Below are 16,572 nucleotides of genomic sequence, written 5' to 3'. Positions count from 1 at the left end.
AATTGTTCTTGTGGTGTTGTCTGACTTCAATTTTTTTCTAAAGTGGCAACTAGCCTCTCGCTATGTCAAATTCAGTAGTATAAATTGACATTTAGAAGATTTTAGGAACAGAAAAATATAAAAATTTTATTGGAATAAAACGGAAAAATGTTAAGTCGACAGTATATAAAAATTGCAAGTTCTTCGAGAGCCCTATTGCGAAATAATATAGTAATAAGTCATAAACATGTAATAACTCCATGTTTATGTAATTTCCCTAATCTACCAATAAATAGGTTAGAACTCATTGCAAATGTTTATTTAAAATGAACCAAGTTAAACTAGTATTTATTAATATAATATAATCTTTCAGGCTATTAGCATCAAATTCAAACTCAAGAGTTGTAGAAAAAAGTTTGGAAAAAGTACATTCCCCTAAAATATCGCAAGAAGGTGCAATAGATCAGCGACCTACTAAAAAGCCTGCTGTATCCGCAGAAACAGTTCTAGAGAAATACGTAGCTGCCCTTAACACAGACATATATCAAAAGAACAGAGTGTATAAGAATGATTTTATGAGAGTATTGGCCAAGGTTAAAGATTTAAACTTCAGTACTAAAAAACAGGGATTGTTATTGATTCGATGCTGCGGTGAACTGTTACCAGATGAGTCTCCACTGTGTAGGATGCAACTGGTGGAAGAGGTGTGGAATACCATAAAGTATGATTCATTTTTATATCTGTATTTAATTCAACATTTCAAAATTATTTCTCTTCACTCTCAGTGGTCTTATTGATTATTTATCGAAACTCGATGAAGCTCGAAACTAGTTTAGTTCTGTCTGGTTATTCCCGTTACAGAACAATTCCAATTGTCACATCACAAGTCACTAGAATGACAGACCTTCTAGTGACTTGTAAAATACGATACTATTTGTAATATAGAGATGCTGCCATCTTCTATTAGTGTCAATTAACTCTTACATAGCATTTTAGCCCTTATGCTTATACCTAATGGCAACTGTTGTGTTTTAAATTTTTTACTAAGGTATTTGGAACCATAAAACTCACTAAGTCTTACTTTGAGAACCTAGCATAAATAATAATCACTATCTTTTTCAACAACTAATCTAGCGTTAACTTTGCAGACCTCACACAAACTTTGAAGTGGAACATTACAATGAGCTGCTCAAAGTATACATAGCTAATAATAGGACTATAACCGTCAGTAACTTTATCAGTCAAATGGCACCCGTCAAACCAACAATCACAACTTATGAACTGATATTGAGGGCTCTTGGAGAGGTAAGACTGAAAAAATTGTTTGTGTAAGCTCTTAACTAAATATTAACTTAACCACTTTACTTCTTCACAAAAAATATGACAACTTCTCAGGAAGGTTGATGTTCAAAATTCAGGTCCTCAAGTCACAATGATTTGCATTAAATCTTCAGCAAAGATTGCATATTTAGTTTTTTTTTAAACAAACTTCATCATGCCTGTTTAGTATAAAATGATTATTTTTGATACAAAACAAATGATTGTTTTTTTTTTAAATGTCAGTAAAGTATATTGGAATGATAATTATTGTACTCCTAATTTTATAGGCTGGTGATCTGAACCAAGCAACAGAAGTAATATCAAATATGAAATCACAAGGGCTTCCGGCAACTGAAAGTGTATTCAACTCTCTAATCATATGTCAAGGAAAAGCTGGGTAAGATAACAAAAAAATGCATTAAACTACTATTTATGTATTAATTTTAAGATATACATATATTAAGATGTGATATTTTATCTTATGGACTTATTATATTGAATACTCATGATCATCAATATAAGCAATTTCAGGCTGTTTGTATATAGCCTATATTCAGCAGAGTAAGTTATGGGCTGAACAACAAGTTTTGCAAGATGCAACAACCTATAGTTATATAGAAATTAGTGAAATTAAATAATTATTTTCCAGAAACTTCCAAAACATTCAAGAAGTACTTACAATGATGAAGTCTCTCAATGTGGCGCCATCTATCGAAACGTACACAGCAACAGTTAGAGCGCTGGCATGGAACAAGAAACCCAAACCACTTCTAGAGGAAATGGAAAAGGCTAAAGAACTAGGCATGCAGTTCACTGAAGCACATGTTATGGAGATTGTTAAGACATTGGCTTATGCTGGCCAGTATCAACCTATACCTACTGTATGTATCTTTATATATTACAATTAGTATATAGTTATGATTTCTTTAGGGCCGATTTTTCAATCGCCAGATAACTTTTATTCGACGAATATAATTGACATTTTGACAGCTTTTGTATAGAAAATATGTCAAATGGCCATATTTATTCCTCAAATAAAAGTTATCTGACGATTGAAAAATCGGGCCTTAGTCTCACAAAAGCTTATGTAGACTCTTCTTTCCATAGTCTACTCATAATTAATAGAAATGACGTTTTGAAGGTAAAATTATGTAGTTTATTGCTTTTATGAACAGGAAAATGTGTAAGTAAGAGAAAAAAAGACCAATTTGTGTGATAGAGGTTCAGAATAAGTGTGCAAACTTTAAAATTTTAATTACAGGTCCTTAATTATCTCCCTGAGGAACTCTTAAAGTCACCATCAATTTCACCATACATGCAAAGTGTTACTACATTGTTGGTGTATCAGAATCATCCCATAGCAGCTTTGGATATATACAAAGCCCTGCCATTGCCTTCATTTGGACCCAAAGATGATAAGGGCTTGCATGGAAGGAGTCTTGTTCGAGATTGTGTTAAGGCATCTATGGTAATTATCTATAACATAACTTGTTACATGGACTAACAAAAAATATTTGTATATTGGTGTCAAGAATATATCCAAGGTACTCACAATAACAGAATAACAGGAATCATAGTAATTAAATATTTTGATGGTAAAATCGTAATTTTGTGATTCTAAACTAGGTTTCAAACAATGGGTATAATTATTATTTATATGGTTTCCAGCCATCCAGCATCATAGGTCTAATAACACAAGAACTAATGTCCTCTGGTCGCAATCCTATCGCATTACAAAACGCTTGCGAAGCTGCCTTACAACTGGGCAAGGTACCTTTAGCCTTGGACTTGATGACAAGGATGCAGCAGATGGGAATCACCATACGACCCCATTACTTCTGGCCTATTTTACTGCAAACTTCTAAAACTTATGGGGAGAAAGGTATGACAAATGAGTCGAACCATTATTTTAGCTGATAAATAAATATATAGTCTGGTTCAGGACGCTCGTATAATCACTACGCGTTTAAAATTCCAATGAGGGCAGTAAGTAACAATCACATCCTATAGGAGAATATGTCAAATTATATATCCCCTAGTAGCTGGTTCTTTAAGGCCTGATTCGCAAGGGAGCTTTTTTAACGCGCGTCAAAAAGGCGTTCAAATAGAAAAAATGCACATGTTCATACGACTATTCCCTTTAGCGCCCAACGCCCAGCGCTCAAAATGCAACACTACTCGATAAAAAAAGCGTCGCGTTTTAAAAGCGCGGACGTATGAACAAGTACTTGGAAATGCTTTTGTTCTATATGAACGCTTTTTTAACGCGCTCCTTTTTAAAAAAGCTCCCGTGCGAATCAGGCCTTAATAAACTATTCTTTTATTTTCAGGAATAATGAATACGTTAACAACAATGCATCAAATGAACGTCAAACCAGACTACGAAACTATAATGGAATACGCTCTTCCATACGTCAGCTTCACATCGCCCCAGAACCTTATGAAGAAGTTCTTGGAAACTGGTCTGAATGTGGGGACAGTGTTGACGCCCATGATGGAAACTTTGCTCAAGACTGGACAAGTTAGAGCGGCTAGCGAGCTCTGTAAGTATTTGCTAATAGTTTTGAATAAGGCTTTCAACTTGGTTAGTTAGTTATAATTTGTTTAGATCATTTAAGCTTTGACACAGACAGTTTATTTTAAAAGAAAGACTGAAAAGTTATTATTGGAAAAAATTGTCTCAAATGAATGTTGTGAAAATGAAATGATTCATATTTTTTGGTCTCATTAAGTATGCCCCAAGGTGCATTGCTTGGCCCAATAACCACTGCTTTCTTTTATATTTATCTATTATATTAATTTTAAGTAGTTCGAACCAGTTTATTTGAAAACCCTTTTTTTAATCCTTTTGTATATATTAATATGTTTTTTACCTGCTCAGGTGAACTCTTCCATGGCAAAATAGACAACCAAAAACTGCTGATACCCCTTGTAAAGGGATACCTATTAAGTTCTGACGTCAAGTCCACTGTACATACATTAGAGGATATGACCATAAAAGCCCTTGACAAGAATAAAGACTGGGTCGGCAGGTTTCTGTGCAAGTTCATGGTGCATAAGAAGATAAAGGAGGATCTGACTGATATGCTTAATTTGTTGAAGGTACGCTGAATTATATATATCTCTGTGTCATACCACTGGACACTTTATACCTAGGGTGACTTTAAAATCAGTGATATTAACTAGAATAACGGTGTTAAAATTATTGATTTACATCCAGATTATAGCAAAAAGAACTTTTTGAAACTTCTTTTCAGGCACTAAATAGTTCACCGGTCAAGATATCAACAGTGGCAGCAGATTACTGTCTCTCTCGTCTCCCGGACAAATTCGGGCAGGAGAAGATAGATCTGTTCCGGGACTACATTATACGGATCACGGATGAACGGCTGGTGGACGAAGGCGATGTGTTCGATCAACAGCTGCCGCACCCCGTAAGTTGTGTTAACTTTCATATTAAAGTAGCTATATACAATAGTTTTAAATTGAAATCAGAGGATGTGTTCCATGTGTGTTTGTATGTCAGTGTAAAATTAAATGAAATCATAAAGATTAAAAAGCTAGCTGCTATAATTGTGAAAATCATAATCTGAATACCAACTTTAGATCCTTTCAACAATATGTTGCCAATAATTTAGAAATTAAAACATTGTTGATCAACCTAAATATACTGCGAATGTTCAACAATTTTAAAAAATGCTAAAATTATACATTACTTAAAAAGCTCCAAAATGTTATCAATTTATTTATTTAAATTTAATTTAAATATTGCAGAAACATATGAACGAGGAGAACTTAAAAGCGCATCTACACGAATTGGAAGCTAAGGGTATGAACACAAGGGGAGTACTACGAAGATTGCTCCAACAATACTGCAGGGAAGGTAACCTTCAAGCCGCGAGGGAAATCGCCGAGCGATGCCAGAGGGAAGGGGTAAGTTAACATGACTTGTATGAACCTAACCTGAAACCATTGCAACACAAACGACATTCGAAAAGCCTCATGGTACAGGGAATCCCCCTGTACCATTAGGCTTTTCTAACTGACTTTAAGTATTGTCATTATGGGTATAAGGGAGATGCCGTTTCACGGCGTGTACTGTGTGCTGTCACGTTTCCACAACCATAATAATATTATTTAAACGTGGCGGTATACTCTCTAGTCACCACGTTTAGGATTGCTATTCGCAATGTGTCGCAGGTTTTTCCCCAAAACAGGTCCAGCTTTTGAGAAGATTTTAAATTCTTGGCTTAAGAATGGATGGCTTGTGAATTTGATTTAAATGTCTGGAAACCTCCCGCGACAACTAAAAATCATTTTTGTAACGAGTGACGTTTAAAAGCAGCTACAGCATGCTTTAGTTCTTATCTATCCATCACATAATATTTCACAATTTCCATTTCCAGGTATTCTTATCAGCTGGCATGAAAGCAGCCATATTCGATCTTCACGTTAAACTCGGCGAGCTAGACTTGGCTGAGATCGCGCTAGCAGACCTGAACAAAACATCCCCTAACTTCACTCTAGACGAGTACAAAGTTATCGATTTCGCGACGTTAATGGTGTATCGGAAGAAAATCGATCAGGCTATCGATTTAATTACTGAACAGTCTAAGAAAAGGTATGTACTACTGTATACTATGATTATATAAGCTTTAGATGGCAAGAGTCCATTACAGGAATTTATTTTACAACAAGTGTCTAACTACCACCTCGTGGAACATCCTTAACGAGTATTTCCGGTTTTTTGCTACCATAAAACAAGTATAGGACCCGTCCAATCTATTTACATGAACTTCGAATTGTGCTTTGACCTATTTTACTTATTACATAGTTGTACGGACGGCGGTATCTTTTAGTTGAAATAATACACAGGGCTTTCACTCTAAACTCTTTCAAATACAATATGCAAGTTGTTCGAGGCCGTAAAAACATTAATACCCCCTTATTCGTTCGTTTAGGAACATAGTAGGCGGCCGCAGTATCGCGATGAACTGCTGGCGGCTGATGGACGCGACCGCGGCGCACGGGACTCACGTCGACGTGCGGAACATGTTCGAGCTGCTCACCAACTTCAAGTACTGCAAGCCTAGTAACGTCATGCTGGGACCGCTCATACGAGTGCATTTGAAGAAGTTAGTAATTTATGTTTTACATGATTTTGTCGAATAGTGGTAGGTAATTTTTTGTGATAGTTTTGGATTCTTCTATGATAGATAGATGATAGATCGCATTCTTCTATGTCATTTGAGAGTAATGACTTTAAGCCACATCTGATAGTGTTCTTTTTTACCATTGTAAATATTAGGTGAGACTACCTTATGTAATGTTAGCGTCTAGGTCGTTTGATGATGGAAATGTGCAATGGTTTTTTTGTTGCGATTTTCGTTGTTTATAAATGTTAACTTTAATACTAATATTTCCTGCACAGTTGGCCCTATTCAAACTCTAATTTAGTATCCTAACCAATCAAGCGAGATATGACTAACACCAATGAGGAAATGGATCATTTATCACTTATAATTACATTCCTTCAGTGGCAACATACAAGAGGCAGTCAACGAGTTCGTCCGTCTAGCCAACAAGTACAACAAGACTCCTTTGAAACACGAACTTCTTTGTAAGATCCTTAGCACCATGAGCGACGGTCAGTCCGAAGAGAAGTTCTTGACTAACGAGAAAACTAACGGAAGATATAACAAGTTGGCGCAAACTGTACTCAATACTAACAAGAAGGTTCATGGATCCGGCGACGTGCAGGTAAACATTTATATAACGAATAAATAGGTGTGAAATTTAGTTGGTAACGCATAAATGAAAAGTTGTGGTAATAGATACCCGAAAGCGACGATTGGTTGACGATTAGACAGAGATGAGGATTTTGAAATTACAATAAGCATGGAGAAAACCTCCTTCCCACCACCAGGACCGACTTTCACAACTATATGTGTAGTGGTATACTCTTCCAATCACTCAACTGCCTATCAAAAAACATCCAAGGCTAACAGTAACTAATATTTATTTTCTCCTTCCAGCTAACAATCATAGGAGCCCTAGCCGAGGCAGGATTCAAGAAGACCCTCCGCAAGCTATTCTTAGACCCTTCGGTTAAGTTCCACCCAGATGCCATAGTGCGGCGCTGCGAGCGTTTCGCTGATGAGAAGAAAGTGAAGGCGCTGGAGACATTAGCGGAGTGCGCGAGGGATCTGCGACATGTTGATACTTCGGAGATATATGACTTGATACTGGATGTGCATCGTGAGTACATGTTCTTGCTTTCGTGCTGTTTTTTCTGTACGAGTCGATGGTGTCCGAAAATGCTCAATCGTAGATATAGGGAGAGTCCTTTTTATGGGACAAGCTCGCTTCATTTGCCTATTTTGCAACTCTTGTAAACTATCACTAACAATGATAACCAGCAAAATCAACCTACCACTTAAGCTCGATATTATGTCTATTATTATGATGAAGCTTCTACTACTATGAAGCTATTACTATGTCCCTAATAGCTGTCGAGAAATTTAGTTAAGTGACATGAACTATATTTTTTTTTTACCGAAAAGCTTACTTAACCATTTTATTTCAGAACGCGACGATAATTACAACGAAGCCATAGCTCTATACACAAGGATGCAAGAAGCTGATATCACCCCCTCACAGAAGTTCGTACAAACTCTCATATCATTAATCCAAGCCAACAACAAGGAGGTACCTTCAGAACTATCAATGTTAGTCAATAAACAAGTTACGAAAGTCAATTCTTAAGAACTTATATACTGTGTGAAATTATGTTAACGTGATTTATGAAATGCAGTCTAAGGTCCGTATTACAGAAGGCTACTCAAGTCCAGTTTGATCTTAAATCACCTGAACATAGTTTAAATATTGAATCTGCACTTGAGGGTCATTCTTATTTCAGAACATTATTCAAACTTCACTCAGCTGAATCGAGATTCAAATCGCGTCAAATCATCAATCGATTCAAAGCAGAGAATATGTCTTGTCTATGAATCAGACGGTCTTCGTTTACAAATTTATCTTTCCCGAAATTCTGGTTCAACATACGCAAAATAAGAATTTAGTTTCAAACCGAATTAATAATTATATTGTGATTTAAAGACGATTAAGCTTTTTAACTGTAGGTTTTATTTAAAAATCTTAAATAAATTATTCTTAAATAACGTTGCGTAACGTTAACGTTTAATAAATATCGTTAAATAAATTATCGTAATAATCAAACTTTTCAAAAATATCCATTATTTCTATTACAACACAATTATTTGCTTAACTCAAAGGGAAATCTCTGCTCAAGCGCGGTGTCGACCACACTTGAGTATTCACAGATCAAATCTGTACTTAAGTAGTAATCTAGAACTGAGTAATGATTTAGAATAAGATCTACACTCAGCTGAACTATGATCACCGAATCTATGCTTGAGGAGCGTTCTAAAATGAAATCTCAACTCAAAACTAGTTTTAAACAGAGATTAGGACTTGAGTAGCCTTCTGTAATACGGACCTTAAATTGTTATTGTATTGAATTGAAAGTGCTCTGTCTTGTAAACTGTGTATGTAAGAAAAAAAATGTCTAAAGTTTTATGTTGAAAAATAGCACATACACAGTTGATCCATTTTGAGTTTAGATTTTTGTTCAATGTAGTTTTTGGCAAGAATGGTTCAAAAATTCTGTTTTCTTGATTGACTGTTAAAATGTAAATATATTCGTAGTTAAAATGCCTCCATATACTACCAAACTGAACTTTATGACTTACGTGTAAAGTCTGTTTTTGCTTGTTGACAAACATGCTTGTAAATCTGTATTAGCCGTTCTACTTCAATTAGTTTGTAAGTAAATTGACTAGTTTGTATGTATGTTGCCTACATTATTTAAATTCATCTGTGATATTAAATTATGGAATTAAAAATGAATGTCTTGAATAGGTGTTTTTATTTCAAATTTAATGAATGCGTAATATTCTAAAATCTGGAAAATAATGGTCTTCTTTACTTAAAGGTGTTGTCCCCAATCGACATATGTTGTTCATCAACTTTAGTTCTCCACAGAAGCAAATAAAATATATCTTAAGAAAAAAAACAAAATTACATTAGATATTTTAATTAAACCAATCAATAAGACTTAACACTGATCAGATCTTCTATAATTTTCTTGTTCAAAGTATTTAATTCGTCCATCGCTTGCTTCTTTAACGGTGCGTAATCTGCCTTCAAAGTTATAGACGCAATGTCCTCTTCAAGCACAGTTTTCCTGTTTTCTAATTGTGCTAGTTCCTCCTCCAATCCGTTTAGTTTTGCATACATTTCGTTTCCGTCAAGACTGGCCTGAAAGTTGAAGTTACAGAGTCAGGCCATAAGTCAATCAATCAACTCAGCCTATAGGGGTTTACTGCTTTGAAAGTTGTAGCCTGATCTGTCCCTTGGTAGGGCGAAGCATTTCGGATTGTTTCTCCCGTTTGTAGTAGTAATAAAGGCAGTTAGTTACCTGTAATTTTTTCAACTTCCCTGTAGCTTCTATGACAGCGCTTTCAGTGGGAATCAGTTTCTCCCTGAGTTGCTGAAGTTCGGTTTCTAAAGCCTTCTTCTGTTCTTCACCTGATACAATACAGAGAAACAAACGTTATTTTTCCGTAAATATCACAAATCATAATCATCTTGACCATATTTTATGTTACAGCCAACAAATAACCGTTAGGGGAGAAAAGTGACTTGTCTTATGTCTAAGCTGACATTGAATATACCTTCATCTCGCAGTTTTTCCAGATCAGAAAGTGTTAGCAATTCTTCTTTCATTACTTTCGTCTTTTCTGGTAAGGTCTGCAGTTCTGTTGCTAGACGTTCTCGGGTTGCTTCCGCCTGAAATGGTTAAATACAGATGCTAGATTGTTTCTGACTGGATCTATAAGAACAATGGCTCTGATTGGCGTTTACCTTTTTCAAATTACTCTGAAACCTCTCATAGTCTTTAGTCAACGTATCTATAGACTTCTTGCTATCATCATATTGGGAGGTGTACCCTTCTTTCTGTTTCAACGAATCAATTTCACTCAAATCCAAGTCGATGTTCGAGCTACTATGTTCTAAGGAGAATACGATGTCTTTTTCCAGTTGGTCTATTTTTTCTTGTTCCTTCCTTAGGTTTTCATCGTACGTTCCCATGAAGGTGTCCATGGTTTCTTCACGCTTCTTTAGTTCGCGGTACTTTTGGTGACGCTCAGAGTTACCTTCTTCTAAATCCTGCAAAAGAGAACACAATGGTTTTGGTTGCTAGATTACTTTCTTAAATAAAATCAATTACTTGAAGAAGTTATCGTCATGTCAGATTCATTTTAAGAAAGAATGATCCACAGAATCTGTACCTGTTCCGCCTGTTCAATAAGCTCCTGCACCTTTTTGATTTGTTCCTTTAAGTTAGCGGTGTTACTGTCCAATGAAGCAATAGCAGCATTATCTTCGCGAACCTAAAACAAAATCGTAAGTCGAGAGAAAATTCTTTGATCTAGATATAAGGTACATTTTATGTATTTGCTTTTTTATGCATTATCTAATTACCTGGCTCAATAGTTTCTCCCTTTCTTCTTGAGGATCCAAACGATTGTTTAACTCATTCTTAATGTTATCACGTTTTTCTTCAGCTGCAACTAGTCGCCTGTTTAATTCTAACAGATGTACTTTTATCTGAAAAATATTATTTTTGTTGCTATTTATCTTATGCTAGACATCATGATTTTCAAATCCTTGAAAGAGGCTTACCTGAAATCCAGATATTTCCTTAGTGAACTCTTCCTTCTCTCTATTGAGATGGTCTATCTGTGTTCTCGCCTGTTCCACCTCTTCCCTCAGTGCAGTGGCAGTAGCTTCCAATTCATTGTACTCATCTTTTTGCTCCTGAGTCATTTCTCCTAGTAGTTTTGTAATCGTGGATTGCTCCTGTTAAATATTTTAACTGGATTAGTGATCTTTTTTGATGATGACGATGAGACCATTTTATGTAAATTTTCAAGTCGAAGTGTGCTACGAATAAAAGTGGTGCCTGAACTGAGTCTATTGCAAATCATATGACCTTTATCGCGGCTAATCATGTTATGTCTCATCAAGAACTTGGGTTTCCTAAGAATTACCTTGTCCATCTGTTCTCGCAGCTGCCTGAGCTGGTTCTCTTTCCTCTGTTTCTCCATAAACACCTGTTCTACTTCTTCTTGCATCTTTTGATTGCTCGCCTCCAGGTCTCGAGTTTGCTCTTCCACGGATTGTTTAGATGCCTCACCATTAGCGATTCTTATGGCTGTGTTATAGTCTGCCAGACGACCTTGTAAATCTAGAATAAATAGTTATGTTATGTACTTTTCGCACATATACCAAACTATACGACATACGTATATTCGAACAAAATGATTATGTTGAGGAAACTCAGATAAGATATAGATCTCAAAAATTGTTACAAATTATTTATATCCAAAATCTATTGTCCCGATTAGGTACCTACTTACTGTTTTGACCGCGTAAAACATACCAGTCAATTCCAAAGCCAACTCTCTAACTCTTTTCTCGTAGTGCTTCTTAGCGGATCTCTCTCTTTCTCCCGCGTCTGCCTGTTCACTGAGTCTAGCTATTTCTGCCTTCATCTCCCGTACTTTGACCTGCATCAGCTCTTCCCAGTACCTCTTGTCCTGCAGTTGTCGAGTGCGGAAGCCTCGAGCTGTGCCTGTTCTAAGACCTGATATACCTTGCTGGGTTATCGGTCTGTCAATCTGGAAAAATAATATAAGAGCTACAGATATCAGTCCTTGTAAGTCCAGAAAATATAAGAACTTCATTCGACTTCAATATCAAGCCCAAAGGCTGTGATAATTTTGAAAAAACCCGGCTTTTTTTTTGCGTACGTAACCATAAACATGTAAATCCCATAACAATTAAGAGAATAGAATAGGTATATATAGTGATACGCGCTAGGTATGTTTGTATTGACCAAAACGGATAAGGGATTTCACAAATCTCTTCTAAGGTCAACTTACCATGGAGAAACCAGTCATAGCAGTAGGCTGCCGGCTAGCCGTTGGGGGCGCGGGACCGAACCCGGCTGTCGAGAGCCGCGACGCCGTATTGCCTCGGTATGCTGAAGTTGGTCTCATCGTGCTGCTTCTAAAATATCATGTTTGATGATTAAATGATGAAAAACGATCACGTCAGTCGGTTTCAAATGATGATGGTCAGTAATGGTGATGGTAATGATTTAATAACGTTAATTTTAAAGGTTCCTCCGATAGTCTAATAAAAAATCTTGCATAAAGTTTAGAACAAAATACTAAAACTTAATAAAAAATGTATTGAAAGAGTAGCTTGGTAGTCTAGAAATATTTTCTTCAATTAATATATATTTTTTTTTTTATTAAGCTTCTCATTTTAACTTGTTTAGCGCGTATTTTCCCAAATCACACAAATACACGATAAAAAATGAATTCTCGTCTTTAGGATTCACATTGATTAATGTCTGACAACCGCAATACATACATATTTCTATACATAGATAAACGATAAACGAATAGATCTCACTTTACCACACCTGTACGAAACACTGCTCACCCACACAATTTAATATAATACCACTTAACACAATATTTAAACAATGTCTCCAAATAAAATAAAGAAAATGCTTCACTTTACTTACCTAGAAACAGCAGAGCCTGTGTTGGTATATTCTCTATACCCACGTCTGGACACTGGTCGAATCGCGTCCGACCTCTTTGCCCCCGCACTGCCCTCTGAATAATCCATAAGTAACGTCAACTAATTATTTTTTTCACACAATTATCGAAGTGTTTAGAATTGTCGACAGGCGCATTAGAATTGTTGTTTGACGGTTGCTATGGCAACGAGGTGTTGTCAAGCGTTGTCTGATGGCCAGTGTTTTCACATTATTGAATGAATATGATCGCTTTTTACTTTTTACATTACCCAATTTCTACTTAGTAAAACCTCTTTTTTCTAACAGTCGTTTTTTCATAGATCGTCCGAAATTTCATGAGGAATAAAAAAGAGCAGAAATAGTGTAAAATTTGCTTAATGTAAGGACTGAGGTTATTCCTTTTCCAAAAAATATTTCATTTAATACCACAGATATGTGTTTGTAGCAATGGTTTAATGTAAATCGATGCACTTTTAGTAAGAACGTTCATCCTGGCTAATATTATAAACGCGAAAGTAAGTATGGATGGATGTTTGGAATACTTTTACGTAAAAAGCACTGAATGTAGGATTGGACGGAAATTGGTAGGTATATTTATCCCGATTACACGTTCTCGTAGGATTATTTTTAACAGCAGAGCCGCTGATAACGGGTAGTTTTACATATTTCGTTGTTATATGACCGATTGAGGTAGAGCTATCAATTTTTCTGTTATTTCTTAGCATTGCTAACGTGTATAAGTAGTCTTGCTCTTTTTGATTTTACTTTCAAGGTAATTTCGAAATGAGCTATGCAAGCTCATTTAAAATAAATAGCTATTTGAGTCCTTAAATCTAGCTCGCTATAAAAACTCATGTCATTACATGTCTACTTATCAAATGCTTAGTTTGTAGATATTCAAATTACTTACCGATGACTGATAATTGCTAGGCGCTGTAAATTAAAACATTATGATAAAGTACCCGCATGTGACATACGCAGAAAGCTTCTAAATATGTCAGAGTATTACGTTCGTCCCAAATAACTGGAATTTCACACGAATTTACTAACTATAGAGCGATTCCAACGCAGTTAGAAGACAGTATGGCGAGAGTAGTAGAACAGTCACCATGCACTTTGTCGAATTGAACATTATTCTCTCTTCGTGCTTCTACTTTTCCGATGCATTCGGATTATACGGCCTCGGAAATGGATATAGATTTTTTCTAAAAGAACTGAATTCCACATTTGGCGCCTTCGACTCCTCTCCGATCTCATCCAAATGGATTCGGCAACCGTTGGATCATTTCGATCAAAACGAAACTCGAGCTTGGCACATGAGATATTTTGAAAGACTAGATTATTGGAAACGTAAAGGTCCAATTTATTTGTTTATCAACGGTGAAGGTCCAGCCAGTCGTGTGTTTCTACAAACTGGAATTTTGTATGAATTGGCTAAAGAAACAAAGGGAGCTATGTATTTAGCAGAACACAGGTATTACGGAAAAAGTAAACCTTTCAAGGATTTGACTACAGAAAACTTGGCGTACCTCAGTTCCCGACAAGCACTTGCTGATTTCGCGAAACTATTAAGGGCAATTAAGATGTCACCGAAGTATAACGAATCTAAAGTAGTCGTAGTTGGAGGTTCCTATGCAGGGAACTTGGCAGCTTGGATGAGACTACTGTACCCTAACTTGGTAGACGCCGCAATCGCTAGCAGTGCGCCAGTTCTAGCCAAAAAGGATTTCTACGAATATCTAGAAAATGTTAGTGAAGATTTCGAACAACACGGTACTCCAGGCTGCTTTGAGAAAATAAAAGAAATATTTAATAGATACGATGAGTTATTCAAAACTAGTGCCGGTATTGAACAGCTTAAAGAAGAAGAACAAATATGTGAAAGTACAGATATGAATAAATCAGAGAATAAACAATTGTTTTTCCTGGATAAGACTTCCGAATTTATGTATGAAGCTCAGTACGGCAGCCCTGAAAGCATTAAAGGTTTTTGTGAAGATTTGACGAATACGTCAAAAGTGTTTTCCGCAAAAGATGATGACAGTGACTTGTGGAACGAGAAAAATAATTGTTTTGACTACGATTTCGATGATATGATTGAAAACATGAGACAAGTAGACTGGATTATGGCTTGGACATACCAAACTTGTACTGAATTCGGCTACTTTCCCACTACTAATTCTGATAATCAACCGTTTACAAATAATGTTTTCGTAGACTTGTTCTATAGTTTGTGCACTAAAACATACGGTGATGATTTCGATGAAAAAAGAATTGATGAAGGTATAGAGAGAGCTAACAATATGTATGGAGGGTTAAAACCTAACGTTACTCAAGTCGTTTTTGTTAATGGTGACTTGGATCCATACCACAAATTAGGAGTTCTTGAAGATGTTTCTTATGAAGCACCGGCCAAGATAATACCACTATCTTCACATTGTAGAGACTTGTTTTCTGATAGAGCTAAGGATCCAGAGGAATTGAAAGAAGCCAGGAAGTATATCAAATATTTGATAAAAAGATGGATTGGAGCTGGGGAATATAAAAAGCCATAGAATTAACCATTCATTTTATTATCTATCAGGCAGATTCTGAATTATTTGATGTAACAGCATCAGCCCGTGGTTTGTGGAAACGAGCAATACGATAATATGGACTTTACAAGTCTCCAGCCAGTGCAAAGATGAAAACTAACTACGTAAGTAGTACGTTCTAAAGGAATTTGCGGGGTTCCGGCACATTAGCAATTAAGTAATATGGTTTCCTCTCCCAATAAATACGCGTGAGTACACTGTTACTGTTACATCAAGTAATTACTTAAATATTTTAGTTTAGTCTTTGAGTGTATTATTAAAGCAATGGCAATGAAACAAATGTTTTATTAAAATAATTGTATATTTACTCATAAACGGTCTTCCTTATGATAGGTTACTCGATAACCAACACCCAATGCTATACAATACAAGTGGATGTCGATATTATGTTACTTAAATTCGTATTAGCAGCGTATATTACATTGTGCTCGAATATATTGATATTATTGATAACTGACGGGACACACACCAGTGTGCGAATGAAATGCTGGAATTGTTTAATTAAAAACAGACTTCTATAACAGTCATACATTTCTTTATGACAATTTTTGAAATGTGAATTGTGTTTTTTTTATTTGTGAAAATGGCATTCGTAGTTGTTGTAGTGTAAGTAGCCATTGGAGAAAGAATCAGATTTAAATTCGTATTTGAAATCAGACGACACTCAAATAGTTTTTCATCGTGATCATTTTCCTTTATCAACATTTGTGATCGAGAAAAATCGATAATTTTGCAGTGTTTTAAATATTCTCATCTAAACAGTATCGTTATAATTATCTACAATAATGCATAAGATACAATATGGTAACCTGTGCAGCACCTCCGATTATATTTTCAGCTACATATCAGTTTTAGAAGCTTTTAAAATAAAATCCGGTAAAAGGAATGCTTCAAGCAAATTCCTTTCAAGAATATTATTTTAAAATTATGAAATACAAATACTATAACACTAAATGTGCTACAAATACAAAAAATATA

The 16,572-nt window shown here is 35.7% G+C and overlaps 3 protein-coding genes across 3 annotated transcripts; 2 read left to right on the top strand and 1 right to left on the bottom strand.

The window, feature by feature from the left end:
• Positions 1–71: 71 nt before the first annotated feature.
• On the top strand, positions 72–8,875 carry LOC113501818 (leucine-rich PPR motif-containing protein, mitochondrial-like). The gene is made up of 17 exons (XM_026883093.1): positions 72–275; positions 353–700; positions 1,128–1,284; positions 1,587–1,696; positions 1,949–2,180; positions 2,561–2,767; positions 2,968–3,181; positions 3,630–3,842; positions 4,181–4,401; positions 4,557–4,733; positions 5,074–5,232; positions 5,706–5,920; positions 6,261–6,434; positions 6,837–7,059; positions 7,335–7,557; positions 7,886–8,114; positions 8,819–8,875. Exons 1-16 carry the CDS (start codon positions 148–150, stop codon positions 8,062–8,064), a joined length of 3,180 nt encoding a protein of 1,059 aa, XP_026738894.1. The 5' UTR covers positions 72–147; the 3' UTR covers positions 8,065–8,114; positions 8,819–8,875.
• Positions 8,876–9,399: 524 nt separating this feature from the next.
• Positions 9,400–13,185, bottom strand: LOC113501819 (intraflagellar transport protein 74 homolog). Its single transcript, XM_026883095.1, has 11 exons — positions 12,983–13,185; positions 12,330–12,456; positions 11,828–12,065; positions 11,436–11,632; positions 11,068–11,244; positions 10,867–10,992; positions 10,674–10,775; positions 10,246–10,551; positions 10,056–10,170; positions 9,800–9,909; positions 9,400–9,639 (listed from the first exon to the last, which is right to left on the bottom strand). Exons 1-11 carry the CDS (start codon positions 13,087–13,089, stop codon positions 9,427–9,429), a joined length of 1,818 nt encoding a protein of 605 aa, XP_026738896.1. The 5' UTR covers positions 13,090–13,185; the 3' UTR covers positions 9,400–9,426.
• Positions 13,186–14,072: 887 nt separating this feature from the next.
• On the top strand, positions 14,073–16,572 carry LOC113502132 (putative serine protease K12H4.7). Its single transcript, XM_026883515.1, has one exon. The coding sequence runs from the start codon at positions 14,110–14,112 to the stop codon at positions 15,553–15,555; it is 1,446 nt and encodes a 481-aa protein (XP_026739316.1). The 5' UTR covers positions 14,073–14,109; the 3' UTR covers positions 15,556–16,572.

This window comes from Trichoplusia ni, chromosome 16 (assembly GCF_003590095.1).
Source record: "Trichoplusia ni isolate ovarian cell line Hi5 chromosome 16, tn1, whole genome shotgun sequence".
Taxonomy (NCBI): domain Eukaryota; kingdom Metazoa; phylum Arthropoda; class Insecta; order Lepidoptera; family Noctuidae; genus Trichoplusia; species Trichoplusia ni.
This window is presented reverse-complemented; position numbering and strand designations above follow the sequence as displayed.

Excerpts from the sequence above, each read along its gene's own strand:
- LOC113501818 (XM_026883093.1), top strand. The coding sequence starts at position 148 with ATGTTAAGTCGACAGTATATAAAAATTGCAAGTTCTTCGAGAGCCCTA. Across the intron at positions 2,181-2,560 it reads AGTATCAACCTATACCTACT|GTCCTTAATTATCTCCCTGA; the intron begins GTATGTATCTTT and ends TTTTAATTACAG. Across the intron at positions 7,558-7,885 it reads CTTGATACTGGATGTGCATC|AACGCGACGATAATTACAAC; the intron begins GTGAGTACATGT and ends ATTTTATTTCAG.
- LOC113501819 (XM_026883095.1), bottom strand. The coding sequence starts at position 13,089 with ATGGATTATTCAGAGGGCAGTGCGGGGGCAAAGAGGTCGGACGCGATT. Across the intron at positions 12,066-12,329 it reads CTATGACTGGTTTCTCCATG|ATTGACAGACCGATAACCCA; the intron begins GTAAGTTGACCT and ends TTATTTTTCCAG. Across the intron at positions 11,633-11,827 it reads GTTGGCTTTGGAATTGACTG|ATTTACAAGGTCGTCTGGCA; the intron begins GTATGTTTTACG and ends TATTTATTCTAG.
- LOC113502132 (XM_026883515.1), top strand. The coding sequence starts at position 14,110 with ATGCACTTTGTCGAATTGAACATTATTCTCTCTTCGTGCTTCTACTTT.